General features: G+C 41.9%; 1 protein-coding gene across 1 annotated transcript in view; it reads right to left on the bottom strand.

Annotated features, from left to right (window-relative positions):
* Positions 1-27350, bottom strand: part of LOC109930127 (metabotropic glutamate receptor 7) — a 645315-nt gene that overhangs the window by 271338 nt on the left and 346627 nt on the right. The window contains exon 5 of the mRNA XM_048606606.1: positions 17868-18005. Coding sequence (XP_048462563.1) covers positions 17868-18005 — 138 coding nt within the window. The remainder of the gene's footprint in view (positions 1-17867; positions 18006-27350) is intronic.

Here is a 27350-nt window from a genome sequence, read left to right as displayed (position 1 = left end):
CCAGTCAGTCAAAAAAAGCTTCTCTCAGGAAATGGTGCAGCCTGTCCCATTTTGACTGAACTAGACCAAGTTGACTTGGTCAATACAAGAGTTTGCTCTCTTGTTTTGTTGGCATGTGTTAGCCATGGTGCCAGATAAGTTCCAGGAAGGAACAATTCTCTCTCCAGCTCTGGCAGCAGGCATGGACAAGCTGAGCTTTTCATTTCTGCATATTTCAAACTTCAAAAACAAAATAAGCTGAAAACCTAGCTGGGGCTATGCTTGGAATTATCTTGTGAAGATAATGACCAAAGCCCTTTAACCTAAAGAGAAGCCATTATTCCCAATATTGCATTTGAAATTATTTCTCCTCGCTTATGACATCGTTCTGCACCTTTATCCTGAAAAGGAGAAGTGATTATTTTGCCCCCAGTTTTCTTTTTGCTGAATTAGTTCACAATTAAGCTATTAAAAGAGTGTGCACACGGTAGAGACAGAAATTAAATCACTTTCCCATTTACATTGGATTACCTCTTGAACAGTCCAGTGTTCTTCCTTTTGTGCTACCCTCTCGGACTTGTTCCTAATCTAAATGCTGTACCTTGTTACGATTTTTCTTAAAAAGCATATTATAAAGGGATAGATGAAAAAAGCAAAAAGTAAGTAGTGTGTTAAACTGCACTATTTCTTTAGATCAATTGAACAGCAGTGGAATTCTTTATTGGGAATGCACATGTTTCTGAGAAGGTCGAGCATAAATAAAGTAACCTGAATGTAGAGTGACTTCAAAAATAATGTCTAAACAATGGAGGCCTCCCTCCTTTAGTCTGTTCCACATGAGCTAAAAATATTTCAACTAATGTGATGTGACCACTGCACATTTTCATTGTGAACTTCAGAACATGAATCATGGAATTACTCATTATTTTAATGTTCAGAGGAGCTTGTAGATTTATCTGCAGGGTCGCTCATAAGTGGTGTGCACGGGGTGTGTGTTTGTCACTCTCGTATCTCTAAGCATTATTCTGAAAAATATATAACGAACAAAAATAATTCATTAATACGACTGAATTAACAAGTTGTCAAAAAGGGACAGTGCAATCCGTCAAGTTAAGCTGCATGCTGGGCTTTCCCTGTGGGCTTCAGGGCCTGACTGTCAGGCTCAAATGGAGGTCATAATCCTACACTGTGTGGAGAACAGTCAAAACTCATCTGTGGCTTTTCTCGAATTAGCCAAATGATGGCCACTGGAAGGTCACATATCCAATTAAATATGCTGGCCAGGCTCTCAAAGCTAAAGTGCTGACGTGAGGCTCAAACAATACCGAAGGAGTAGCCGTCTGTGCTTCAAGTTAAGCGAGAGGGAGGGGGATTTTAAGGACGGTCATTTTAAGGACATTAAACAGCCCTTTGTGGCTGGATAGGCCACCAACTCGGAGGGGAACCCCCTTTGCAAAATGGGTTGTGGCCTCAGTTGAAACCAGGCAGGGAAGGTCTCTCAACTTGCATGCTGCACTGGCCCCTTGCTCTGCTGCTGGACACTGGTTCCAGGCAGTGTCAAATATTTATGTTCTGAACAGGAGTCATGCTTGACCCAAAACATTAACACTGTTTTACTCTCTCTACAGATGCAACCAGACTTGCTGAACTTCTCCAGCATTCTGTCTGTATCAGATTCTAGCATCCACAGTATTTTGCCTTTATTATAATATTCATATGTTGGGCATGTGCCATTTCATGATTGAACAGGGAACTGGCCACTTTGCTCTTCAGTTTGTCTTTTGCAAGTGTCAATACATAACAGATTCTGATGATGAGATGGGATTAAAATATGTCAATATCGGTCACAAATGACAGTAGTGACTCTAACCAGATGGATCTCAATGATCTATTTGCTTGGATATGGCAGAGATTGCAAATGAATTATTCTGAAACTCATTCTTCCTGACATAGTACAGTCACACTCAATCAAATGGACTGCTCCACAGTCCTAGTATCCACCAGAGTCAACGACTAACTGGACTGCCTCTGGTGTTCCACTTCAAGAGACTTGCCCAATATGTCACTGTTAAGGACACCCACAGCAAGATGGGGAATTTACAATGTTACATTATAACATTCCCATGGGATACATTAGAAGAGTAGGAATGTAGAAGCAGGAGTAGGTATTTCAGTCCACTGAGTGTGCTTCCCCATTCAGTACAATTGTAGCTGATCTCACCTCTGCCTCGACTCCACTTTCCTGTCAGCTCCCCATAATTCTTTAACCCGTTACTAATCCAACATATGCCTGTCTCTTCCTCAAATTTAAGGATATGATTTTTTGAGCTAAAGACATTTTAGAATTCAAAGGTGAAAAGGAAGAGGTCTGGACTCTGAATAAGACAATTCTTGAGCACAAGAAAACAAATTTGCTAACAGAGATTGGCTTAAATGTATATAATACTTTAACAAATCTTCTTGCTCCTAACAAACAAAGCATCTGTCATTTGAAACAATCTTTTCTCCAGTCTCAAGTCACTGAGATAATGGAAAGACATGCAGTTGACACCAGAAACCAGAAAAGATTTGTGTGTCTATGTTGCAGCACCACAGAGGTTATTGCATTGCAACTTTAGCCCACTCTTAGATGATGCATTATGAAACAGATTAAGGCACGGATTGCTGGCAAAGAATTCAATCCAAGTTCCTAAAAACACAAAATCTTACATTTGATCATGCAAGATTGATATGATCTCCATGGGTGAAAACAAAGAGCACTTGGGAGTATTGTCCAATGCAAGTGCCTAATGCAGCTTCTGAGCAGAATCTGAAAACTTCCCCTAAACCTAAAGTAGATATCCCTGATCAGATAGGAAGCAGCACTAGTGGTTTACTGACTTGTTATCTCTGTAATGGCATCCGCACAGCAGAGACACATCAACACAGAAATGTCAATTGTTTTAATTGCTAAAAGAGACAGCAAAAGCCAAAGCAACAATGGCTATTCATTCCAGTAGTGATGCATCAAAGGGGAAATTTACAATCTTGCAGTGAGTCTAGACTGCTTAAAGCAAAGAGAAATAGGACTGTACAGCATTTCTGTCATTAAAGAAATTGGTAAATCAACAATACAGGATGTTAATATGCATATTGTTAGGAGTGCAGGTTGCTACTTTCTGAGTAGAAAAATTGTTACGAGATCAATAAACCAAAAGAACTGAATTTAATGAACTTTCAATCAAAGAAATTTGACAAGTTTCACTTTCTTATGACATTTATTTTAACAATCAGACTAAGATAAACATAAATAAAACAGGAATTAATAGGCATATTAAGTCATAAGCATAGTATATATTATGTGAGATAACAAGGTGTAGTGTTGGATGAACACAGCAGGCCAGGCAGCATCGGAGGAGCAGGAAAGCTGATGTTTCGGGTCTGGACCCTTCTTCAGAAATGTATTACGTATTGCATTTTCAAGACTTTGATCATCATCAGGTGTAATTCTAGCTTCTTTTCTTCAAAGATTTACCCAACAATTCTCAGAATCATTCAACACAGAACCCTCGAGTTCAACCAGTCCATGCCGACCATGATCTCAAGCTAAACCAGCCCCATATCCCTCCAAACATTTCTTATTCATGCACTTATCTGAATGTCTTTTAAACGTTGCAACTTCCTCTGGCAGTTGATTCCACACACGAATGACTCTGTACAACACAAGTGTCCCCATGTCTTTTTTAAATCTTTTTCCTCTCACTTTGAAATATGCCCTCTAGTCTTAAATCTCCCACCCCAAGGAAAAGACATCTGCTATTCACCTAATATATACCCCTCATGATTTTATAAATCTCTATAAAGGTCACCCCTCAACCTCCTATGCTCCAGTGAAAAAAGTCCCAGCCTATCTCCTTATAACTAAAATCCTCCATTCCTGGCAACATCCTAGTAAATCTCTTTTAAACTGTCTCCAGCTTAATGGTATTTTTTCCTTTAAAAGGGCGACCAGAACTGGACAAAGTACTCCAGAAGAGGCCTCACCAATGTCGTGCACAACCTCAACATAATGTCCCAACTACCATACTCAAAGATCTAAATGCCTTCTTAACCACCCTATCTGTATGCAACACAAACTTCAAACAGTTATGCACCTGAACGCTAGACTGCTCAAGGCCCTGCTTTTAATTGTATAAGTCCTGCCCTTGTTTGTTTTACCAACATACAAACTCACATTTATCCAAATTAAACTTCATCTGCCACTCAATTGACCCAACTGATCAAGATCTCTTTGCAATCTTAGATAACCATCTTTGTTGCATGCTGTACCACCAATTTTCATGTCATCTGCAAACTTACAAACCATGCCTTCATCTAAATAATCTATATAAATGAAAAAAGCGGACTCAGTATCAGTCCCTGTGAAACACTGCTGGTCACAGGTCTCCAGTCAGAAAAACAAACTGTTTTCATCTAACAGCAGCTTGAAATCCATCTGAATTTCATGGGTATGATCTTCAACACAATGGCACATTTCTGTAAAACTTCCTCAGCTCTGCTAATAGGAATCTTAATGGCATAGATCCAGTTGTACTACTCTCATCTAAAACTTCAGTGGCAACCCTGTATGTTTTATGGCCAGGTGTGGTCAGCCAATTACTTGAAATAACAGAAGCAACTACAACTATCTTGTATTTACACACTGCCAGCTCCAATCCTCATTCTCTTCAACCTGCCTGCAATGCACTACTGGACGATGTGAGTTCTAATGGCTGTTTCTTTATCTGCTTTTATCTAGTTTCAATTTAGGGTCTGAACAATAAATACAAACTTTGAAGACAGGATAAGTGCACTGAACAAAATATTCACCACGTCATGTGAACTGTTGTCTGAACACATATGTTTCCCCCCAGTGAATCTCAAATCTGACATTCCATCACAACACATACGTAAGCAAAGTTAGTGAAGTACATCTAACTGGCCAGTAAATTTAATTGAAAACATGTTCTGTTAAAGTGTTAGAAATGTATAGACAAATGGGCTTCAATGTCCAATGGAAGTACATGTCCCTCAAGTTACCCAATATTATTTGTGATATGTGAACAGACTAATTTTAAAGCATGGAAATTGGTTTTGCTAGCTGAAGTTAGACCGGAAAAAAATTTTCAAGTTGGGACGGCCAATAAGTTTAATCAACTATTGATCATCTGCAGCAATATTTGCGAGGACAGTTATAAATGCATAATTTGTGTGGAAGCTCACACCTAAACTTGATCTGTTGCAAGACCAATGTATTACACCCCAGGGCTCTGAGCTCTCAGAACTCGGGTTGAAGAACCAACGAAGCTGCAGAGAAATGGTGCACTGGTGAATACTGATCACAGCAATTGGGCAACTTCCATAATAATAGTGCCCAGGTGAGACAAAACCGTGAGAATTCACAGGGACTACAAAGGCACAATCAAACAGTCAATGTCAGGCAGTAACCATTATTGATCTCCCAAGATTCATAAGCAGATATTCACACAGTTAGATTTGTCTCACACTTACACACAGCTCAATGTGGATCAAGCGAATCAACAGTATCAAATGATAAGCAGGGGCTTATACTCCAATGGACAGTGACTCTCTGGTGTGACTTTATTCATTCATGGGATGAGGGGTGTTGCTGGCTAGGCAGCATTTATTGTCCATCACTAATTGCCGAGAGGGCAGTTAAGAGTCAACCACATTGCTGTGGGTCTGGAGTCACATGTAGGCCAGACCAGGTAAGGATGGCAGTTTCCTTCTCTAAAGGGCATTAGTGAACCAGATGGGTTTTTCCAACAATTGACAATGGATTCACAGTCATCACCAGATTTTAATAATAGATATTTATTGAATTCAAATTCCACCATGCTGTGGCAGGATTCAAACCCAGGTCCCCAGAATGTTATCTGGGTCTCTGGCTTAACAGTCCAGCGATAGTACCACTCGGCCATTGCACCCCTATTTCTTTAGGCATTTCTCCAAAAGGCTATCAAGCTACAATGGATACAATTTTATGAGGAGTTCTCTATTGCATGTGCAATCAGAATGATGTGTTCATCGTGACTAGACTGGAGGAACAGAATCTCAAGCTGAGACTCAAATGGAGCAAGTGGCATGAATGGCCGACTGCAATCCAAAGTAGCATACCTTGGTCTGGAATTAAATCAAAATTGGCCAAACAGATGGTGAAACACAAGATGAAGGCTATAGTCAATGCAGCAACGTCAAATACATGCCTGAACTTAGATTTTTTTTAGGCATAGCCCAATACTACTTGCAAGTTCTGCTGGAGTTTAAAGTGGTGTTAGCTCCATTACATGAGTTATTGAAGAAACATGTGAAATAAGAATAAAATTATGCCTAACAGATGTTTATGATATATATAAGAAAGGTTTGATCAGAAAGGTTGCACTACTTCATTTGGACACAAGCACTGGAGTAGTGGCAGTGATCAGTCATATCGAGGTGAGTCAAGGGAGCTCTACAGTATTCTCATTGTGAATTATTACCAAGCACAAACACAATGAAATACAGATAAAAAAGGGAGTACTTGGATCATTTTTGGAATGAACAATTTTCAAAAAAGTTTTTGTTGGGTAGAAATTTCGCGTTAGTAACAGCTCGTAAACCTGTACTGACTATTCAGGGGCAAATTTCTGAATTACCAACAATGGTAACGTCAAGGAGCAGCAATGCCCTGTACGTCTCTCATAGTATGACTAGAATATTAGACATCACAGATGAAAATAAAACATTATTGCAAATAACACAGCTGTGTTTACTGCGTAAGGATCTAGATATAATCTCAGAGTAGAGGGTCAGCCAGTTACAACAGAGATGAGGAGGAATTTCATCTCTCAGAGGGTAATGAATCTGTGGAATTCTTTACCACAAACCGCTGTCGAGCTTAGGTCATTGATTATACTGAAAGCTAAGACAGTGTTCTAATCAGTAAGGGAATCAAGGTGTTATGGGATAAACAGGAAAGTGACTTAAGGATTATCACTTCAGCCATAATCTCATTGTATGGCAAAGCAGACTTGCTTGGATAAATGACCTACTTTTGCTCTTACATCTTATGGCCTTATGTAAGTTTGTAAACGTGCTATCTTCACAACAGGAGTAGCTGATGATAATTTTCCAAACTGAAATTACAGCTGGAACCCAGAATGCCTCGGTATTGAAATGATTTACATTGAATGGTTGAACAAGACTTTGCCCAACCGACAGACAAGGAACTATAATAACCATCATGAGTGGTCATGTGAACATTGCTGCATCAAATGGGGTCACAAATGCTGGCCCTAGTTCTTTGAGAGATATGATCTGGTAGAACTTCATATTGAACACTCATAGTGAATGCCCATAGCAAGAAGATTGTAAATCCCTGACTGGATCAGGCCAGTAAACAATCACTGATAAACAAACACAATATTTGCCAAAACTGTGGAAGTAAGCTGCCAAATACTCCTCTGCAATTGTGGTCATGGTTGAGTTATTTCAGAGTTCAGGTGAACACCTGTGAAAAGGAAAACACCAATTCTTTTGATGCATATCATCAGTGGAAGTGGATCAAAGTGAATGATGTGCGTCAAAACACCAACAGACAATGAACAAGTTATGCTCCATTTTTGTTGATCATGGATCACCAAAGGGGCTTTTCCAAGTGAGGGGTGAAATAAATCAGGAGCCTGATACATTTGATCATTAATTCATGCCAGAGTCTGAAACAAACTTTGGTGTGTAAAGTGCAAGTTTCTGAGAAGCTAGTATAGGCTGAACTCAAGTCATGTAGTCCAAAATCTGGCACTATGTCAAAACCTGTTGGATGATCATAGGATGATGAAAACATAGAAAACAGGAGAAGGACATTCAGTTCTTCAAGTGCTTTGCCATTCAATATGATTTGGCTAACCATCCAACTCAGTTTTCTGTTTCCATTTTCTCCCCATATCCTTTGATCCCTTTAGCCTTAAGTATTACATCTATCTACTTCTTGAAAACATTCAATATTTTTCTCTCAACCACTTTCTGTCGCAGAGGATTCCATTGGCTCGACACTCTCTGGATGAAGAACTTTCTCCTTTTCACAGTATTATATCATCTACCCATCAGGAAGGCTTTATAACCCAATTACTAAACTCCACTTGAAGGTATATTTTTAAGAAAAGAAAAATAATAATCATGACAAATGTACATATTCATAGATTTCTGTATAGTAGATGAAGCAAGAAATACTTCATTAAAGAAGCAACTCTTTAAAGAAGCAGTGTAATGTATTGATATATTATGGGCATATGCAATGCACAATGATGATATTAAACATGGTGAAAAAAAAACTTGCTTTCTATCTTTTTCTGCAAGTACCTACAATGGAACAACCAATTCTTCCAAGAACCTGAAGGTCAAAAGTCCAAGTCAATTTCTGACAACAGATCTCAATCGGCCCTTAATAAAGTAAACCAGGTAAACATCACTTATGGGGTGGTCCTGGGAAATATTCATGGCAGCTGGCAGCATAACTTTCAAATGCACCCATACTCCTCTGTATCTACTCCGCTTAGTACATAAAATTCTGCCCTCAATTTCCACTTTCTTGCTTCATCGAATCTTCCAACAGCCAGACTAACTGGTAAATGAAAGAGAATATTAACATGAGATGTCTGAATTGGGATGGGGGGAGGGAAGGAATGACGTGATAACAAGCTAAAACAAAAGGAAGAAATGGGAGCTGGTTCACAATTTAAAGGTGTTGAACTCAGTACCAAGTCCAGAAGGTTGTAAAGTGCCTAATCTAAAGATGAGATGTTGTTCCTCCAGTTTGCACTGGAGCACTGCAGCATGCTAAAGACAGACACGTGGGCATGCGAGCAGGACGCTGTGTTAAAATGACTAGCTACGGGAAGGTCAGGGTTCTGCTTGCACACAGACTGGAGATGTTCTGCAAAACAGTCACCCAGTTTGTGTTTGGTTTCTCCAATGTAGAGTAGGCCACTTTGGGTGCAGCAAATACACTAAACAAGATTGGAGGTGGGACAGATGGCGTGTTGCTTCACCCGGAAAGACACTTTAAGCCCTTGGATGGTGAGCAGGCAGCAGGAGAAGGGGCAAGTGTTGCACCTTCTGCAGTTACATGGGAAGATGCCGTTGAGATGGGTGGGGGGACGGGTGGGGGAGAGAGGTGGTATTGGTGGCTGTAGAATGGACCAGGGTGTCCCGGAGGGAACAATCTCTGTGAAATGCAGGCAAGGGAGTGAGGGGGAAGATGTGTTTGATGGCGGTGTCCTGTTGGAGTTGTTTGAAATGGTGGAGAATGATTCTTTGAAAGTGGTGGGATGAAAAGTGAGGAAAAGGGGAGAGGGGGGGACCTGATCACAGTGTTGTGAGCGATAGGAAGGGGCAAGGACAGGTCAGATGTAGTTGAGGGCCCTGTCAATCACAGTGGGTAGCATACCATGGTCATGGAAGAAGCAAGAAGCAAATGTTGTCAGCAGTGCTGTTTTGGAAAGTGGCATCATCCCAACAGATGCGGCGTAAGTGAAGGAACTGGGAGACTGGGATGGAGTCCTTGCAGGACTTTGGGTGTGACGAGCTGTAGTGAAGGTAGCTATGAGAGTCAGTTGGTTTTGTAGTGGATGGCAGTGGATAGTTTATTCCCTGAAATGGAGTCAGAGAGATCAAGGAAGGGAAGTGTCGTAAATGGATGATGTTAAAGTTATAGAGGGGTGGAAATTGTAGGCAAAATGATTTAAGGTTTCAAGGTCCTGGCTGGAGCATGAAGCAGCACCGAAGCAGGCATCGACGTACTGAATAAAGAGTTGTAAGAGGGGGCCAGTGTAAGACTGCAGCAAGGATCATTCCATATGCCCCATAAAGAGGCAGGCATAATTGGGATCCATGCGGGTGCCCATAGCCACTCCTTTGACTTGGCAGAAGTGAAATGAATTAAAGGAGAAATTGTTCAGTGAGAGAGCAAGTTCAGCCAGGCGAAGAAGAGTGGTAGTGGGTGGGGATTGTTCAAGCCTCTGGTCGATGAAGAAGCTGAGAGCTCTCAGACCATCCTGGTGGGGAATGGAGGTATAGCGGGGTTGGAAATCCACATTGAACAGGAGGCAGTTGGGGCCAGGGAGCTGGAAATCGTCAATATGTTGGAGGGCATCAGAGGAATCGCAGATGTAGGTGGACAGGGTCTGGACAAGTCGAGAGAGGATGGAGTCAAGGCAGGAGGAAACGAGCTCAGTGGGGCAGGAACAGACCGATACGATAGGCTTACCGGGAGAGAAAGGGGCAAAACAAAGTAGCCTTGATGTGTCAATAATTCTCTCGTTAAAGAATCTTTCACTATCATTAATTAACGTGGTCAAAACCCTTCAACAGATATGGGAAAATTTACTGTACTGCAAGCTCACCTAAAACTTTGCCCATCAAGAGGCACAACTTCTAACGACTGAGTTCTTTTGCTGGTGCATTTTTGACCAAGCGTGAAAGCAACTGACTTTCACCTTGATGAACGCAATTATCGGAATCCAAATTCTCTATTAGCATATCAAACAGGTGTGCGGCATCTTCACAATTAATTTAGGATGAGTTCCAGATGAAATTCTGTCAGAATCAATCCAATACGGAACTGATCCTGACCCATCCTGAATGATTTGATTTGTGCTCTGCTTTGGGATCAATTCCAACTGTTAACCTCATCAATGCTGTCGCTATCTATTTTATTGCAGAGAGAATTTTATTTTTATTCATTTCTAACTGAAACTTTAATTAACACATGAAAATGGGCAGCTTCATGTTATCCCAGGAAGGACTCCGAGCAAGTTCAGAACACCCAAGAACGTATGAAAGATGGTCTTGCATATTAAAGAACTTTCATGACATTATTTCACACCAAACTGCTTCCTAGCCAGCAGAGATTTATGTAATTATGATGTACACCATGTATCAATAGTACTTTATACAGAGTAAGGAGTAACACATCAAAAATGATGGGCAATAGTGCCTTCCATCTTTCCAAAGGAATAAAGAATAGGATCAAAATACCCCATTTAATGAGATCCCCAATAGTCACAGTACATGGGAATATGATAAAAACTAGTTTGTGTCAGGTAGCAGAGGTATTACAATATATAACACCCTAATTACTTTCAAATGGGTGCCAGGCAATGCCAGTGGTGCTACAGGAATTTTAGCAATGTCATGGGGGGAGCTTAGGGGCAGACAACCATATGTAGGTTTTACAAAGCCATAGTTTAAATCCATAATGCTGGACGAGTTGGAGGCAATAGATGATCTACATAGGTTTATTTGTACCAGCTGACAGGTAGCAGAGACTTGCCACAGTGGAATAAGGATGAAAATGTGTTAATATGTCCAAATTTATTTCACCACTGACTTTCTGCACCAGGGATCAACAGAAAGCTCAACTCAGTAGATGTTACATCTTGGGTTAATTGAGATGAGAGGAGGCTCTGGAGTTCACTGAAACTGGTTTCAAATCGGGAATATCTTTTCTTAGTCGCCTACTTATTTTACACTTTCAGCAAATGGCTATTTTGCTGAACATCATGTGAAAACATGAGTCGTCTATGGAAAGCAGAGAGCCTCATGGAACGAAGCAGAATGTTCTCCTCATTCTAGTTTGGATGTGATTTTTTTTAAATTCACTAATGGGACATAGGCAATGCTGGCTGGCCTTCTTGAACCACCGCTGGCCATGTGCTGTAGGTTGACCCACAATACAATTAAGGGAGGAATCCGTGATTTCAACCCAGTGACAACAACCGAACAGTGATGTATTTCCAAGTCCGGATGGGGAGTGGCTTCAGGGGAACTTGGAGGTGGTGGTGTTCCCATATGTCTGCTACCCTTGAGCTTCTAGATGGAAGTGGTCACGGGTTTGGAAGGTGTTGTCTGAGGATCTCAGTTGAATTTCTGCAGTGCATCTTGTAGATAGTACACACTGCTGCTACTGAGCGTTGGTGATGGGGGTAGTGGTTGTGGTGCCAGTCAAGCAGACTGCTTTGTCTTGAATGATGTCAGGCTTCGAGTGTTGTTGGAGCTCCACCCAACCAGGCAAGTAGTGGGTATTCAATCATATTCTTCACTTTTGCCTTGTAGATGGAAGACAGGCTTTGGTGAGTTACCCATGTCACTATTCCTTGCCTCTGACTTACTCTTGTTGCCGCTGTGTTGAGATGGCGAGTCCAGTTGAGTTTCTGGTGTTGTTAGTGAAGGTAACACTATTAATTTTCAGTGCCACAGACGTCACTTGCCACTTATCAGCCCTAAGTCTGGATATTGTTCAGATCTTGTTGCATTTGAACATGGACTACTTCAGTATCTGAGGAACTGTGAATGCTGCTGAACATTGTGCAATCATCGATAAACATCCCCATTTCTGGCCTTATGATGGAGGGAAAGTCATTGATGAAGCAGCTAAAGATGATTGGGCTGAGGACACTACGCTGACGAACTCTTGCAGAGATGTCGTGAAGATGAGATGACTGACCAACAACCATAACCATCTTATGTGCCAGGTAGGACTCCAACCAGTGGAGAGTTTGCCTCTGATTCCAATTTTGTTAGGGTTCCTTGATGCCACACTTCGTCGAATGTCACTCTCACCTCACCTCTGGAGTTCAACTCTTTTGACCATCTTTGAACCAAGGCTGTAGTGAAGTCAGGAGCTGAGTGGCCCTGGCAAAAACCGAACTGGGTATCATCTAGTTGGTTTTTGCTGAGCAGGTACTACTTGATAGCGCTGTTGGTGACACCTTCCAACAGCTTATTGGATGATCGAGAGTAGACTCACGGGGACGGCAATTGGCCGGGTTGGATTTGTCCTGCTTTTTGTGTAGAGGACATACTTGGGCAATTTTTAACATTGTCGGGTAGATGCCAGTGTTGTAGTTGTACTGGAACAGCTTGGCTAGGGATGCAGCAAGTTCTGGATCACAGGTTGTCAATACTATTGGCAGAATGGTGTCAGGACCTATAGCCTTTGCAGTATCTAGCCCCTCCAACCATTTTTTGATATCACATGGAGAGAATGGAATTGACTAAAAACTCAGATAACAAGGTGCAGAGCTGGATGAGCACAGCAGGCCAAGCAGCTTCAGAGGAGCAGGAAGGCTGACGTTTCAGGCCTAGACCCTTCTTCAGAAATGGGGGAGGGGAAGGGAGTTCTGAAATAAATAGGGAGAGAGGGGGAGGCGGATAGAAGATGGATAGAGGAGAAGATAGGTGGAGAGGAGACAGACCGGTCAAAGAGGCGGGAATGGAGCCAGTAAAGGTGAGTGTAGGTGGGGAGGCAGGGAGGAGAAAGGTTAGTCCAGGGAGGACAGACAGGTCAAGGGGGCGGGATGAGGTTAGTAGGTAGGAGATGGGGGTGGGGCTTGAGGTGGGAGGAGGGGATAGGTGGGAGGAAGGACACGTTACGGAGGCGGGGATGAGCTGGGCTGGTTTTGGGATGCGGTCGGGGGAGGGGAGATTTTGAAGCTTGTGAAGTCCATATTAATACCATGGGGCTGCAGGGTTCCCAAGCGGAATATGAGTTGCTGTTCCTGCAACCTTCGGGTAGCATTGTGGTGGCACTGCAGGAGGCCAGGATGGACATGTCGTCTGAGGAAGGGGAGAGGGAGTCGAAATGGTTCGCGACTGGGAGGTGCAGTTGTTTAGTGCGAACCGAGTGTAGATGTTCTGCAAAGCGGTCCCCAAGCCTCCGCTCGGTTTCCCCGATGTAGAGGATGCAGTATACCACTTTAGCGGATGTGCAGGTGAACATTTTTCCCTCCCGACCCTTATCTGCTTTCCGGAGGGACCACTCTCTCCGTGACTCCCTTGTCCGCTCCACACTCCCCTCCAGCCCCACCACACCCGGCACTTTTCCCTGCAACCGCAGGAAGTGCTACACCTGCCCCCACACCTCCTCCCTCACCCCCATCCCAGGCCCCAAGAAAGACTTTCCACATCAAGCAGATGTTCACCTGCACATCTGCTAATGTGGTATACTGCATCCGCTGCTCCAGTTGTGGCCTCCTCTACATCGGGGAAACCAAGCGGAGGCTTGGGGATCGCTTTGCAGAACACCTATGCTCGGTTCGCACTAAACAACTGCACCTCCCAGTCGCGAACCATTTTGACTCCCCCTCCCATTCCACAGACGACATGTCCATTCTGGGCCTCCTGCAGTGCCACCACGATGCCACCCGAAGTTTGCAGGGACAGCAACTCATATTCCGCTTGGGAACCCTGCAGCCCTACGGTATTAATATGGACTTCACAAGCTTCAAAATCTCCCCTCCTCCGATGGCATCCCAAAACCAGCCCAGCTCATCCCCGCCTCCCTAACCTCCCACCTATCCCCTCCTCCCACCTCAAGCCCCACCCCCATCTCCTACCTACTAACCTTTTCCCCCCCCCCTGCCCCGTCCCTCCCCGCCGGACTAACCTATCTCCTCCCTACCTCCCCACCTACACTCACCTTTACTGGCTCCATTCCCACCTCTTTGACTGGTCTGTCTCCTCTCCACCTATCTTCTCCTCTATCCATCCCCTATCCACCTCCCCCTCTCTCCCTATTTATTTCAGAACTCCCTTCCCCTCCCCCATTTCTGAAGAAGGGTCTAGGCCCGAAACATCAGCCTTCCTCCTCCTCTGATGCTGCTTGGCCTGCTGTGCTCCTCCAGCTCTACACATTGTTATCTCAGATTCTCCAGCATCTGCAGTTCCTACTATCTCTGGCTAAAAACTCATTTTGCATTTTAAGAAATACTGGAGATAGTTTTCAAACTACCTGCTGTTATTAAGTAATAATGGTCAATTTGGGAGAGAAATCAAAAATTCTCATGAGCTTTCGAAGCCTATTGTATTTTTTAGACCTGGCTCCAGCCTCAAAAATGTAGCAGCCTATTTGATTACACAAATTGGGATCGAAGACTGGTCACATTGGAGACAGCTTAGCCCTTCCCACCTCACTCAATGACTGTCCACTTAAGTATTGATCAATTTAAAGAAGCAATACTCCGAATCATTGTTAATGCCACCTGCTAATATTGCAATACTATCATCAACACTGAAGCAATTATATGTATGGATTCTTGGGAGCCATTCAATTCAGTAAAGCACAGATTAAATTCTCTGCAAATTTGTCTCAGAGGCCAGAAGGACAACTGATATGGAAAATGGAAATAAATTGATTTAAGCTGAATGGGATACAATTTATTAAAGTTGAGTTTGGGGTGAAAATGCCATGGGGAGGAAAAGACTTCAAATCTTTTCCTTAAATTATCTGGAAATTCATGCATCTAAAATTCTTACAAATGCCTTTTGGACTAAAGCCTTATTAAACAGGTCAATAATTTCCATATAGTACTTCACACAAAGCCTATATGTAAATATATTTTATGTATATATATACATATTCTATACATGCACATAATAAGTCAATTTGTGGGGGAGAAAAGAAGACTCCAAGAGAAAATAATTGTCTTTATGTTATACCTTAATATGTCTTCCAAACAGCTCACTGGCTCTACGATAACTGAATTTACTTTGAACTTCTATTACTGTTTATAGACGGGGAACTATGGTCACTAGTAGGTGCACTTAAAGGCCCATAAACAGCAAAAAGATACAATAGTTACAGGAGGATAGAGGACAGAAGGTAGCCAGTCTGTCATAGACATACTAGCTCTCTGTAAAGGCAAGTCAGGGCATTGCAAAAGACTAGGTAGTTACTTCTGCTTTTAAGATCATCTTGTTTGTTGTTGAGAAGGGAATGTGGGGGGGAACTGCCTCTTCCTGTTTAAATGTTGCCTTTTTTTTCTGCCTGAACGATCATATCAAATACTCCTGCTCATAGATCTAACAATCAGCACTCTACACAGTTTTCTCCAACCAAGGGTTCCCGTCTCAATTGTATGAACTCTCCATCCATTTATTTTAATCCAGAAATATGAATAAGCATTTGATATTTTAACATTCTTCACATGTAGAATATTATTATTGTAATTTAAGACTTCTGAAAACTCTACACAGACTCCTACAACACAAAGTGATCATTTGGCTTATCATACCTTTGTCTGTTGTTTGGTACTGTTAGTATATTCCTCATTCTTTGCCTCAAGTCTTCCCAATTTATTGAAGAATCACCAAGGTTCTTTAATGGAATGTGGTATTATTTGCTGTTTAATGTATTATTTTCTTCTACACTCATTTCTCCTTCAAAATCAAAAATTTCAGGCCATAGAAATAATGTGGACTATTTATTCAAGCTGCTATTGTAGATTCCCTTTCCATCAGAGCTGATTGAACACTGACAGGATGGGAGTTAGATCTTCAAATTAACCCAAGAGACAGACTTCAACTACCAAAATTGAGCAAACAAAATCTTCCCAAGTTCTACTATGAGCCACACCGCTGCATTTTTATTACTGGAGATGTCTTTTCTCTATCTCTACTTTTTGGAAGGACAGTAGAGGAGCACTTTTGACAAAATGTGCCTCCCTGTCTTTCTGATTTTACCCAATGTCTACTGGGCAGATCTTCCACAGCTTTCAGGACCAGCAAGAAATATCCACCTGCATGTTTGTAAATGAATATTCATGCAATTGACAGTGAGATCCCATGTCAAATGAACAAACAAATCACTTTACAATGCCACAGTTGACCAATCACAGTGATATTCACATAAACTGTGACCAGATTAAAAAAATGTGCTAAAATAGGAAGATCTATTCCATGCAGCCCCTACGGCAAAGCATTATATCAAATTAATGCTTTTGCGCGGGATAGAGTGTTGACACCAATCCTCTTTTCTATACTGGGTTTAATGGTCCGTTCAGTTAACCATAGCCGAAGAAGAATCACTTGAGACTTAAAACACCAGTCTCAACACCCATACACAATAACAATGGATGCAAGTTACACTGACTCATTAGACATAACTACCAAGACAATCTTGAGTCAGGGATAACATCTCCATTGGGATCTTGAGTTTGACTCGATATTCCATTCAGCGCTACATGACATCAGTTTTACTCAAGCCTAATGCAATCCCCAACACCAACCCTTTCAGAACCTTCACCCTTTAATATTATCTTGCTGATGTTGTAATAGGACATTGCATTTTTGCTGCAGTCTCTGGTAGCATTTTAAGAAAGGTTACAGTTCTAGTTTTCTAAGGTTTAAGAAGGAACATGAGGACAGAAATGAAGCTAGCTCAGCTGTCCTGCCCAGGAGAATGGCTTCCCCTCTATGCCCAGCTACAGCAATAGAACAGTGACCCCACCTTTGAGATATCAAGTGGGTCTAGTGGAACCAAATTCTGTCACTCTGTGGCACATCCAAGAAACGGAGGGTAGAAAACTGGCCAAAACAGAATCGCATCAGCTTGAACTATGCAGCTTCTGTGGTGAACATCAAGCCATCCTATCACTGTTCATATTGAGCATTTTAATACATTGGTAATCAAATTCAGAAAGGGTTCCTAATATCAAATCTTGTGAGTCAAGTGACAAGTGACTACACTTAGTGTTACAGTAATTCATTCATTTCCACAGCCAATTTATTCCACATCAATAATAATGACACATCTATTGTATTAAAAGTCAGAATGAAATCAATTTTCTGCTTTTGTGAGAATGTTAAACTTCAATCTGCAGAATGTTTACATTATTAATGGTTGAAATACAAAATGGAAGCTGTCACCTCATAAAATATGAAAGAATAAAATTAGTCTGACTGTTACATTACACCATACTGTCCTTTGCCTGCACCATTTGATCAAATTTCATTTGAAATTACTTCTAAGCTGCTGCTGTCGTGAGACCTACTTAGAGAAGCTGACGCTTACAAAGGACAAAAAGATAAATAACCTGTGCATTTCTTGGCCGTGTCTTTTTTCGATCCTGTTCGAGTCACCTGGCAGTCAAAGTTCTCTTCCCAGAACTCTGCGAACCAGACATTTCTTCGATTGTTCTCCAAGGTCCGACTTGTGAAATAAGTATCAAAACCTAGTGGGGAAACAGAACACAGACCATTTATAGATTCATCGAGTAAGAGAGTCATACAGATTGAAACAGACCCTTCGGTCCAACTTGTTCATGCTGAGCAAGTTTCCCAAACTAAAAGTTTCTCTAACCCTTTCCTATTCATGTTTCTGCCCAAATGTCTTTTAAATGCTGTAACTGAACCTGCATCTACCACTTCCTCTGGCAGTTCATTTCACACATGAACCATCCTGTGTGAAAAGGTTGCCCTTAGGTCCCTTTTAAATCTTTCTCCTGTCACCTTGAAAACATGCCCCTGAATTTTGAACTCACTCACACTAGGGAAAATACCTCTGCTATTTGCCTTATCTATGCCGCTCATGATTTTATAAACTTCTGAGGTCACCCCTCAGCCTCCTATGCTCGGGTGAAAAATGTCCTAGCCCATCCTTAAACTCAAACCCTGCATTCCCGGCAACATCCTGATAATTTTTTTCCGAACCCTCTCTAATTTAATAATATCCTTCCAACAGCAGGGTTACCAGAACTGGACACAGTACTCCAAAAGGGGCCTCACAATGTCCTGTACAATCTCAGCATGACGTCCCAACTCCTATACTCAATGGTCTGAGCAATGAAGGAAAGCACGCTCAAATGCCTTCTTAACCACCTTGTCTACCTGTGATGCAACTTTCAAAGAACTATGTACCTGAACCACTAGGGTGTCTCTGTTCAACGCCACCCAGGGCCCTACCATTAACTGCAAGTCCTGCCTTTCTTTGTTTTAGCAAAATGCAATACATGAATTTAGATAAATACAAACTCCATCTGCTACTCCTCAGCCAATTGGTCGAGATTCTTCTGTAATCTTAGATAATCTCTTTCACTGTCGACTATACCATCAATTTTGGTGTCAACTGCAAACTTACAAACCATGCCTCTGAAATTCTCATCCAAATTGTTCATATCAATTAAAACAAACGTAGACCAAGCACTGATCCCTGTGGAACACTGCTGGTTACGGATCTCAATTCCAAAAAAAAACAACCCACCACCACTCTCTGTCTCTTAGCATCAAGCCAATTTCGTATCAAATTTGCAGGTTCTCCCTGAATCCCACATGATCTAACTTTACACAGATCTTTGTCAAATTTATAGTAAGCCAAAATGTATTGAACTATGTAGACAATATCCGAAGAGCACACTTTGAAGCAAAAGGCAGGGAAAAGCAATGAGGAGAAAGGAAGAAGTGAAAGAGAAGAAAAGCAACAAAAGAAAAGGAAACAAAGGAGGAAAGAAATCCTTCATTTTAGTTGGGAAATTTGATCTAAATCATGGACAAGAATGAAGAGCGAGTGCATTTGTTTTGTATGCTTATAACAAAGATCAACTGCAGAAACTGAACAGGTCAGACAATCAAGAACTTATTATAATTGCATCAGGTAACGCAATCACTAATAATGTAAAACTATTGTAAATCCCACTTGAATGCTATCGATGGCCGATGATCGGAATATTCATGAATGTGTGCTGTTTGTATCCCAACACCCTTGATTACTGATTAGATGGGCTTCACCTCATGGAATAGTTTTGCATCATTGATATCTATAGTGGATGAAATCTCCAATGATATTCACCCTGTTCTTTACCATGAGGTAGCCTCACATTGGCTGTACATTTAGTGGGAGCAGGGAATAATTTTTGACTGATGCCACTTGAGAGTAGCCAGCGCCTTGTAAAAGGGTGATGTCTCCTGTCTACAGAGTGTGCTTTGCAAATGGACAAACAGATGGTAGAAGTATAGAAATAGGACCCAGGGTTTTCTGATGCAGTCCTGAAGGCCCTTGGTCCAGACCACTTTTTTAAGGAAGAATGCTGTACATAATTTGTGACAGGAGGCCACAACCAGAGGTGGCCAAGTGTTGGAACACATCCTACTTCCCGTGAAACGTACAAATATGCAAAAAATTAGGAGCAAGACAGGGCACTTAGCCCCTCAAATCTTCATTCAAATTCAATAACATCTGGTTATAGTGTTAACTTCACACTTCCACTTATCCTCAGTCGCTATTTATTCCTCTTGTTAGCTGAAAAGGTATCCATTGGTTTGTACACCGCAAGTTGAATTAGGTAGCAAAAGATTTACAATGATTCGATTTTTGCAAATCTGTAGTTTAGCACAAACATCAGTTTCCACCTTTCCCTCTGGATGTTTTCCCTGTTCAAAAACCAACATCTCACTTGTAGAAGAATTCAGCTCTTTATTACTTTTCCAAACTATTCATGCATGTTATAGCGTAGCCCTGTAACAGGGCTACATCAAAACAGCCCCATAAATTCAGCTGCTTTTTCTTAAATTAACCTGTCCTGAAATATTATGACAAACTTCTAGGCAATAATACGCAGCATCATTCGTAAATCCTCAGATATTAATGCAACTTGTGTTCAAGTTCAGCAAGATCTAGACAGTTTCCAGGTTTGAATTAAATTAGCTTTATTGTCACATGTACAGTGAAAAGTTTACAAGTCACCACTTACGGCGCCATCTTAAGTACCAAGGTATCTGGGTACAGGTTCTTAAGTACAAATTCTCAGAGGGAAAAAAAAAGAAAAATAAAGAAATAAAAAGTCCAGCAATAAATAAGAAAAACAGAGAAATAGAGTTCAGAATGGCTGTCCTTCCAAACCAGACCACACCAGGCTTCACCTCAAGGCTGGAGTCGAGGTGATGAGCCACCTTTTTGAACCACTGCAGTTAGGAATAAGGACATTCTCAGTGCTACTCAGAAGTGAGTTCCATGAGACTGACCCAGAAAAGAATGATATATTTCCAAGTCAGGATGCTGTGTGGCTTGGAGATGGATTTGCCGATGGTGGTGGATGGTCGACAGCTTATCCCTAAGAGGTTGTCTGGGTTATGGTTATGGAAGGTGCCATTGAAAGAGGTTTGGTGAATTTTTGCATTGCATCTTAGGGATGGTACTGTCTGCTGACAGGGACTGCTCATAATGAAAGGAGTGAATATTGAATGTACTGGATGGGATGCTAATCAACCAGATTGCTTTGTCCCATATGACGTGAAGCTACTAGAGACCTGTTGGACTTGAACTTATCTGGGTAAGTAGAGTGTATTCCATCACACTCCTGATTTGTTTTTTGTCGATTGTGGCAATGCCTTTGGGAGACAGGTGGTGAGTTATTTGTTGCAAAAGTCACAGCCTAGGAGCCAGTGTTTGTGTATTTGGTCCACTTCAGCTTCTGGCCAATGATAATCCCGAAGATTTTGATCATGGTGAATTCAGCGACAGTCATGTCATTGATCATAAGACCATAAAATATAGGAGCAGCATTAGGCCATTCGGCCCATCAAGTCTGCACCACCATTTGATCATGGCTAATAAGACGACAGGCATAGGAAGAAAGACTGGATTGACTGGGCTGGTACTCACTGGAATTTAGAAGAATGAGGGGGGATCGCAAAGAAAAGTACAAAATCCTGATGGGACCGGACAGGATAGATGTGGGAAGAAGGTTCCCGAAGTTGGGGAAGTCCAGAACTAGGGGTCACAGTCTAAGACTAAAGGGTAAGCTGTTCAGGATGAGGAAGACTTTCTTCACAGGAAGTTGTGAAGCTGTGGAATTCTCTGCCACAGAAAGCTGTTGGGCCAGTTCATTACAGATAATCAGGAGGGAGCTGGATGTGGCCGTTGCAGCTAAAGGGATCAAGGGGTATGGAGCAAAAGCAGGAATGGGATACTGAGATTGCATGGTCAGCCATGATCATATTGAATCGTGGTGCAGGCTCAAAAGGGTTGAATGACCTACTCCTGGCACCTATTTTGTATGTCTCTCTATGTTTCTCAAACCCATTCTCCTTCCTTCTCCCCTTAACCTTTGATCCCCTTATTAATTAAGAACCTATCTCTATCTTAAAAACACTCAATGACTTGGCCTCCACAGCCCTCAGCAACAATAAGCTCCACAGATTCACCACCTTCTTGAAGAAATTCCTCCTCATCTCAATTCTAAAGGGCTGTGCCCTTAGGTCCTAGTATCTCCTACTAGTAGGAACATCTTTGAACATCAAAAGGTGATGGTTAGATTTTTCTCTTGTTGGATTCAGTCATTGTAGGACTTGTGCAGCATGAATGTTATTGTAACGTATCAACTTAGGCCTGGATATTACCCACGTCTTGCTGTTTAAGGAAATAGCTTCAGCATTCAGGAGTTACGAGTAATGCTGGACATTGTGCAATCATCAGCTAACTTACTCTCTTCATACCTTAGGTTGGAAGGAAGGTCATCGATGAAACAGCTTAACTTCAGCAGCGTATCAAGGGCCCTAAGCAAAACGAGAATCGACGGGAGTTAAGGGGAGGAAAGCTCCCCACTGGTTGGAGTCAGAATGGAGTAGTTTGGTCAGAATTGTAGCGGACTTCTGGAGCACAAGTCTTCAATACAATTTTGTAAAGGCTGGTAACCTTTGTAAGCAGCAATGCATTCAGCCAGCTCTTGGTATCTTGCAGAGTGAATCAAATTGGCTGAAGACTGTCAACTGTGATGGCGGAGGCCACAAGGGGAGGCCACAATAGATCATCTGCACAGCATTTCTGGCAGAAGATACTTGTAAATGCTTTGGTCTTGCTTTTTGCACTGATATACTGGGGCTTCCCAATCATTTAGGAGGGAAATATTTGTGAAGCCTTCCTCCCCTGTTAGTTGTTTAATTGCTCGCCATCACTCAACTGAAATTGACAGGAGTGCAGAGCTTATTTCTGATCCATCGACGGTGGGGTCACTTTGATCTCTCATATGCTGCTGCCGGTTTTTGGCACACAGGTAGTCCTGGGGTCATAGCTTCTCCAGGTCGACACCTCATTTTTAGATATGCACGGTGTTGCTCCTTGCTTGCCCTTCCTGCATTCTTCATTGAAACTGGTCACATTTACTTAATATTTGATCGATAAAAAAAAGCAAGAACTCTGAATGCTGAAAATCTGAAACCTCACAGAAATTGTTGGAGGAACTGAGAATGTCTGGCAAAATCTGTGCAGACAAAGCAGAGTTAATGTTCTGGTTCCAGAAGGGTCACTGGACATGAAACATGAACTCTACTTTCTCTTCACAGATAATGCCAGATCTGTTGCGTTTCTCCAGCTATTTCTGTTTTTGTTACTTTATATTAGAAGTTGGCTTAATCTGACGTGAATAATATTTCTGATTTCCTTTTACTTATACTTAGGGATGGATTTACCTACATTAGAGGCAGGACTATCATCGGATAGTTTCTGGGAATGTAAGGGTTGCTCTTTAGAACATAGAACATAGAACATAGAACATAGAACATTACAGCGCAGCACAGGCCCTTCAGCCCTCGATGTTGCGCCGACCTGTGAAACCAATCTGAAGCCCATCTAACCTAAACTATTCCATTATCATCCATATGTTTATCCAATGACCATTTAAATGCCCTTAAAGTGGGCGAGTCTACTATTTTTGCAGGCAGCGCATTCCACGCCCTTACTACTCTCTGAGTAAAGAACCTACCTCTGACATCTGTCCTATATCTATCACCCCTCAATTTAAAGCTATGTCCCCTCGTGCTAGCCATCACCATCTGAGGAAAAAGGCTCCCACTGTCCACCCTATTTAATCCTCTGATCATCTTGTATGTCTCTTTCAAGTCACCTCTTAACCTTCTTCTCTCTAACGAAAACAGCCTCAAGACCCTCAGACTTTCCTCATAAGACCTTCCCTCCATACCAGGCAACATCCTGGTAAATCTCCTCTGCACCCTTTCCAATGCTTCCACATCCTTCCTATAATGCGGTGACCAGAACTGTACGCAATATTCCAAGTGCGGCCGCACCAGAGTTTTGTACAGCTGCAACATGACCTCATGGCTCCGAAACTCAATCCCTCTACCAATAAAACCTAACATACTGTACGCCTTCTTAACAACGCTATCAACCTGGGTGGCAACTTTCAGTGATCTATGCACATGGACACTGAGATCTTTCTGCTCATCCACACTACCAAGAATCTTACCATTAGCCCAGTACTCTGTATTCCTGTTACTCCTTCCAAAGTGAATCACCTCACACTTTTCCGCATTAAACTCCATTTGCCACCTCTCAGCCCAGCTCTGCAGCTTATCTATGTCCCTCTGTAACCTGCAACATCCTTCCGCACTATCCACAACTCCACCAACTTTGGTGTCATCCGCAAATTTACTAACCCATCCTTCTACGCCCTCATCCAGGTCATTTATAAAAATGACAAACAGCAGTGGCCCCAAAACAGATCCTATAAAGACAGAATAAGTAAAGATCATAGATCATAGATTCCCTACAGTGTGCAAACAGGCCCTTTGGCCCAACAAATCCACACCCACCCTCAGAGCATCCCACCCAGACCCATCCCCTTATAACCCACCCTAACCTATATGTCCCTGAACACTATGGTCAATTTAGCATGGCCAATCCACCTAGCCTGCACATCTTTGAACTGTGGGAGGAAACCAGAGCACCCGGAGGAAACCCACGCAGACATGGGAGAATGTGCAAACTCCAAACAAAGAGTCACCCAAGGTCAGAATTGGAAGCGAATCCAGGTCCCTGGCACCATGAGGCAGCAGTGCTAACCACTGAGCCACCGTGTCACCCTAAGTTGGCCTAGACTGTATAGTTTTGAAGAATGAGAGGGGATCTCCATGAAACATACAAGGTTCTTTGTGGTGTTGGCAGGGTAGATAGTCAAAAGTTATTTCCCTCCATGTTTTGGATTTCCCAGCCAGGGGACAATATTTGCAACAAGGGGATAATTGTTCACGACTAAATTCAGAAGAAGTCTTTACAGACAGAGCCTTGGAAGTCTTTCTATGCAAGGAATGCTCCCTTGTTGAGTATATTCAAGGTTAAAACAACAGACTTCTGTTGTCTCTGTGGATTAAGGGTAATGGAGAGTTGGCAGAAAGTTGTGTTAAGGCAGAACATTAGCCATGAATGTATTGGATGATACAGAAGGCTCAAGAAGTTGTTTGGCCAATTCTCATTCCTATTGCTGAGTTTCCTTTAAATGGCCAAATCTAGAAATAATTACATGGTTCAAAATGCTCATTCCCAGAATGTTTTAGAATCTATTCTCTGCTGTTTACTTTCATTTGAAAGTGCAGAATGTGTGATGGGTACCTTGTGGCTTTTCCTATCTAGTTATCAAAAAGATGCTTTGTATTTAGTAATGCTCGGAAGACCTGGGTTTTGAAGTAACTTCAAGTTTTATCGACATGCCTAGAGTGGCTCCTTCAAAAGTCAACATTGGAGTTTTATTTAAAAACAGTATCCTAGAAATAACATGATTGATGCTAACTGCTTTCTAGTGGATCTGATTTTGAATACTGATTAGTATAAAGACTTTCTTGTTTAATGGGGTTCAGCTTAGAGGAAAGTCTGCTAAGAACCAGCTGAATTGAAGTGATAATTGCCAATAGCAAGCTGACTTTAAGGGAAGCTTATGAATGGGCTCATTTGGAAGGAAGTTTGCTATGAACAAGCTGTCTAACTGGTCTTTATCATTTCTAAAACAAAAACCCTCTACATCAGTTCTAGGTGAAAACTATGCTCTCTATCAAAAAAGTGATTGAAAATAAAAGCACCTCCGGATTTCGTTTCCTGAACCAGGGCAACTATGTATGATTAGTGACTTGACCACACATGCCAGTATATTCTGAGCACTATTCTTCTATGTTCAAAAATAACTTGTTAGCCAAAATATCTCGTTTTCTGAAAACTGATCTCTAAAGGGAGTCCTGTTTTCTCCTTTCCTGAAGTGTGTCTGTGTTTGTAGATATTAGAGGTATTTTTAGAGGGATAAACAATTATATTTCTATAATGCTGACCGGGCATGTTAATTAATTATTGGAATATTCATTGAATAAGTTTCGTTTTGATAGTAGTCCAAGAATTGTGCATGCTAAAAAAAACCTGGTCGATGGATCGTTTTGTTAAAACCTGATACAGATAAGGCATCTTGGTAACTCAAAGAAAAGTATGTTTATAACTTATGTTTCAACCTGTTGAGTAATGCAACTAGAGTAACATCCCCACCTCAGTCATGTTGTTAAACTTGAAAGGGTTCTGAAAAGATTTACAAGGATGTTGTCGGGGTCGGAAGATTTGAGCTATAGGGAGAGGCTGAATAGGCTGGGGCTATTTTCCTGGAGCATCGGAGGCTGAGGGGAGACCAGGGCAGGTGACTGAGATGTCAGTGGGGGAGCACTTTGGGGCCAGTGACCATAATTCTATTAGTTTTAAAATAGTGATGGAAAAGGATAGACCAGATCTAAAGGTTACAGTCTAAATTGGAGGAAGGCCAATTTTGACTGTATTAGGCAAGAACTTTCAAAAATTGATTGGGGGCGGATGTTTGCAAGTAAAAGGAGGACTGGAAAATGGGAAGCCTTCAAAAAAATGAAATAATGAGAGTCCAGAGACAGTCTGTTCCTGTTAGGGTGAAAGGCAAGGCTGGTAGGTGTAGAGAATGCTGGATGACTAGAAAAACTGATGTTTTGGTCAAGAAAAAAGAAGCATATGGCAGTTATAGACAACAGAAATTGAGTGATTCCCTCAAAGAGTATGAAAGCAGTTAAGAGTATACCGAAGAAAAAGATCAGGAAAGCAAAAAGGGGACGTGAGGAGTTCTGGCAAATAGGGTTATGGAGAATCCAAAGGGATTCTACAAATACATTAAGGACAAAAGAGTAACTAGGGAGAGAAGAGGCGCCCTGAAAGAATCAGCAAGGATGCCGATGTGTGGAACCACAGGAGATGGGGAGATACTAAATGAGTATTTTGCATCAGTGTTTACTGTGGAGAAGGATATGGAACATAGAGAATATGGGGAAACAAATAGTGACATTTTGCAAAATGTCCATATTAGAGAGGACATAGTGCTGGACGTCTTCAAATGAATAAAGGTGGATAAATCCCTGGGACCTGATCGGGTGTGCCCTAGAACTCTGTGGGACACTAGGGAAGTGTTTGCTGGGTCCCTTGCTGAGATATTTGTATCATCACTAGCCACAGGCGAGGTGCTGGAAGGCTGGAGGTTGGCTAACATGGTGCCACTATTTAAGAAAGATGGTAAGGAACTATAGACTGGTGAGTCTGACATTGGTGGTGGGCAAGTTATTGGAAGGAATCCTGAGGGACAGGATTTTCATGTATTTGGAAAGGCAAGGACTGATTAGGGGTAGTCAAAATGGCTTTGTGCGTGGGGAATCGTGTCCCACTAACTTGATTCGGTTTTTTGAAGAAGTAATGAAGAGGATTGATGGGGTAATGATCTATATGGACTTCAGTAAGGCCTTCA

This window comes from Rhincodon typus, chromosome 16 (assembly GCF_021869965.1).
Source record: "Rhincodon typus isolate 14 chromosome 16, sRhiTyp1.1, whole genome shotgun sequence".
In the NCBI taxonomy this organism is placed as follows: domain Eukaryota; kingdom Metazoa; phylum Chordata; class Chondrichthyes; order Orectolobiformes; family Rhincodontidae; genus Rhincodon; species Rhincodon typus.
The sequence above is the reverse complement of the archived record's forward strand: the minus strand, read 5'-3'. Positions and strand labels throughout refer to the sequence as shown.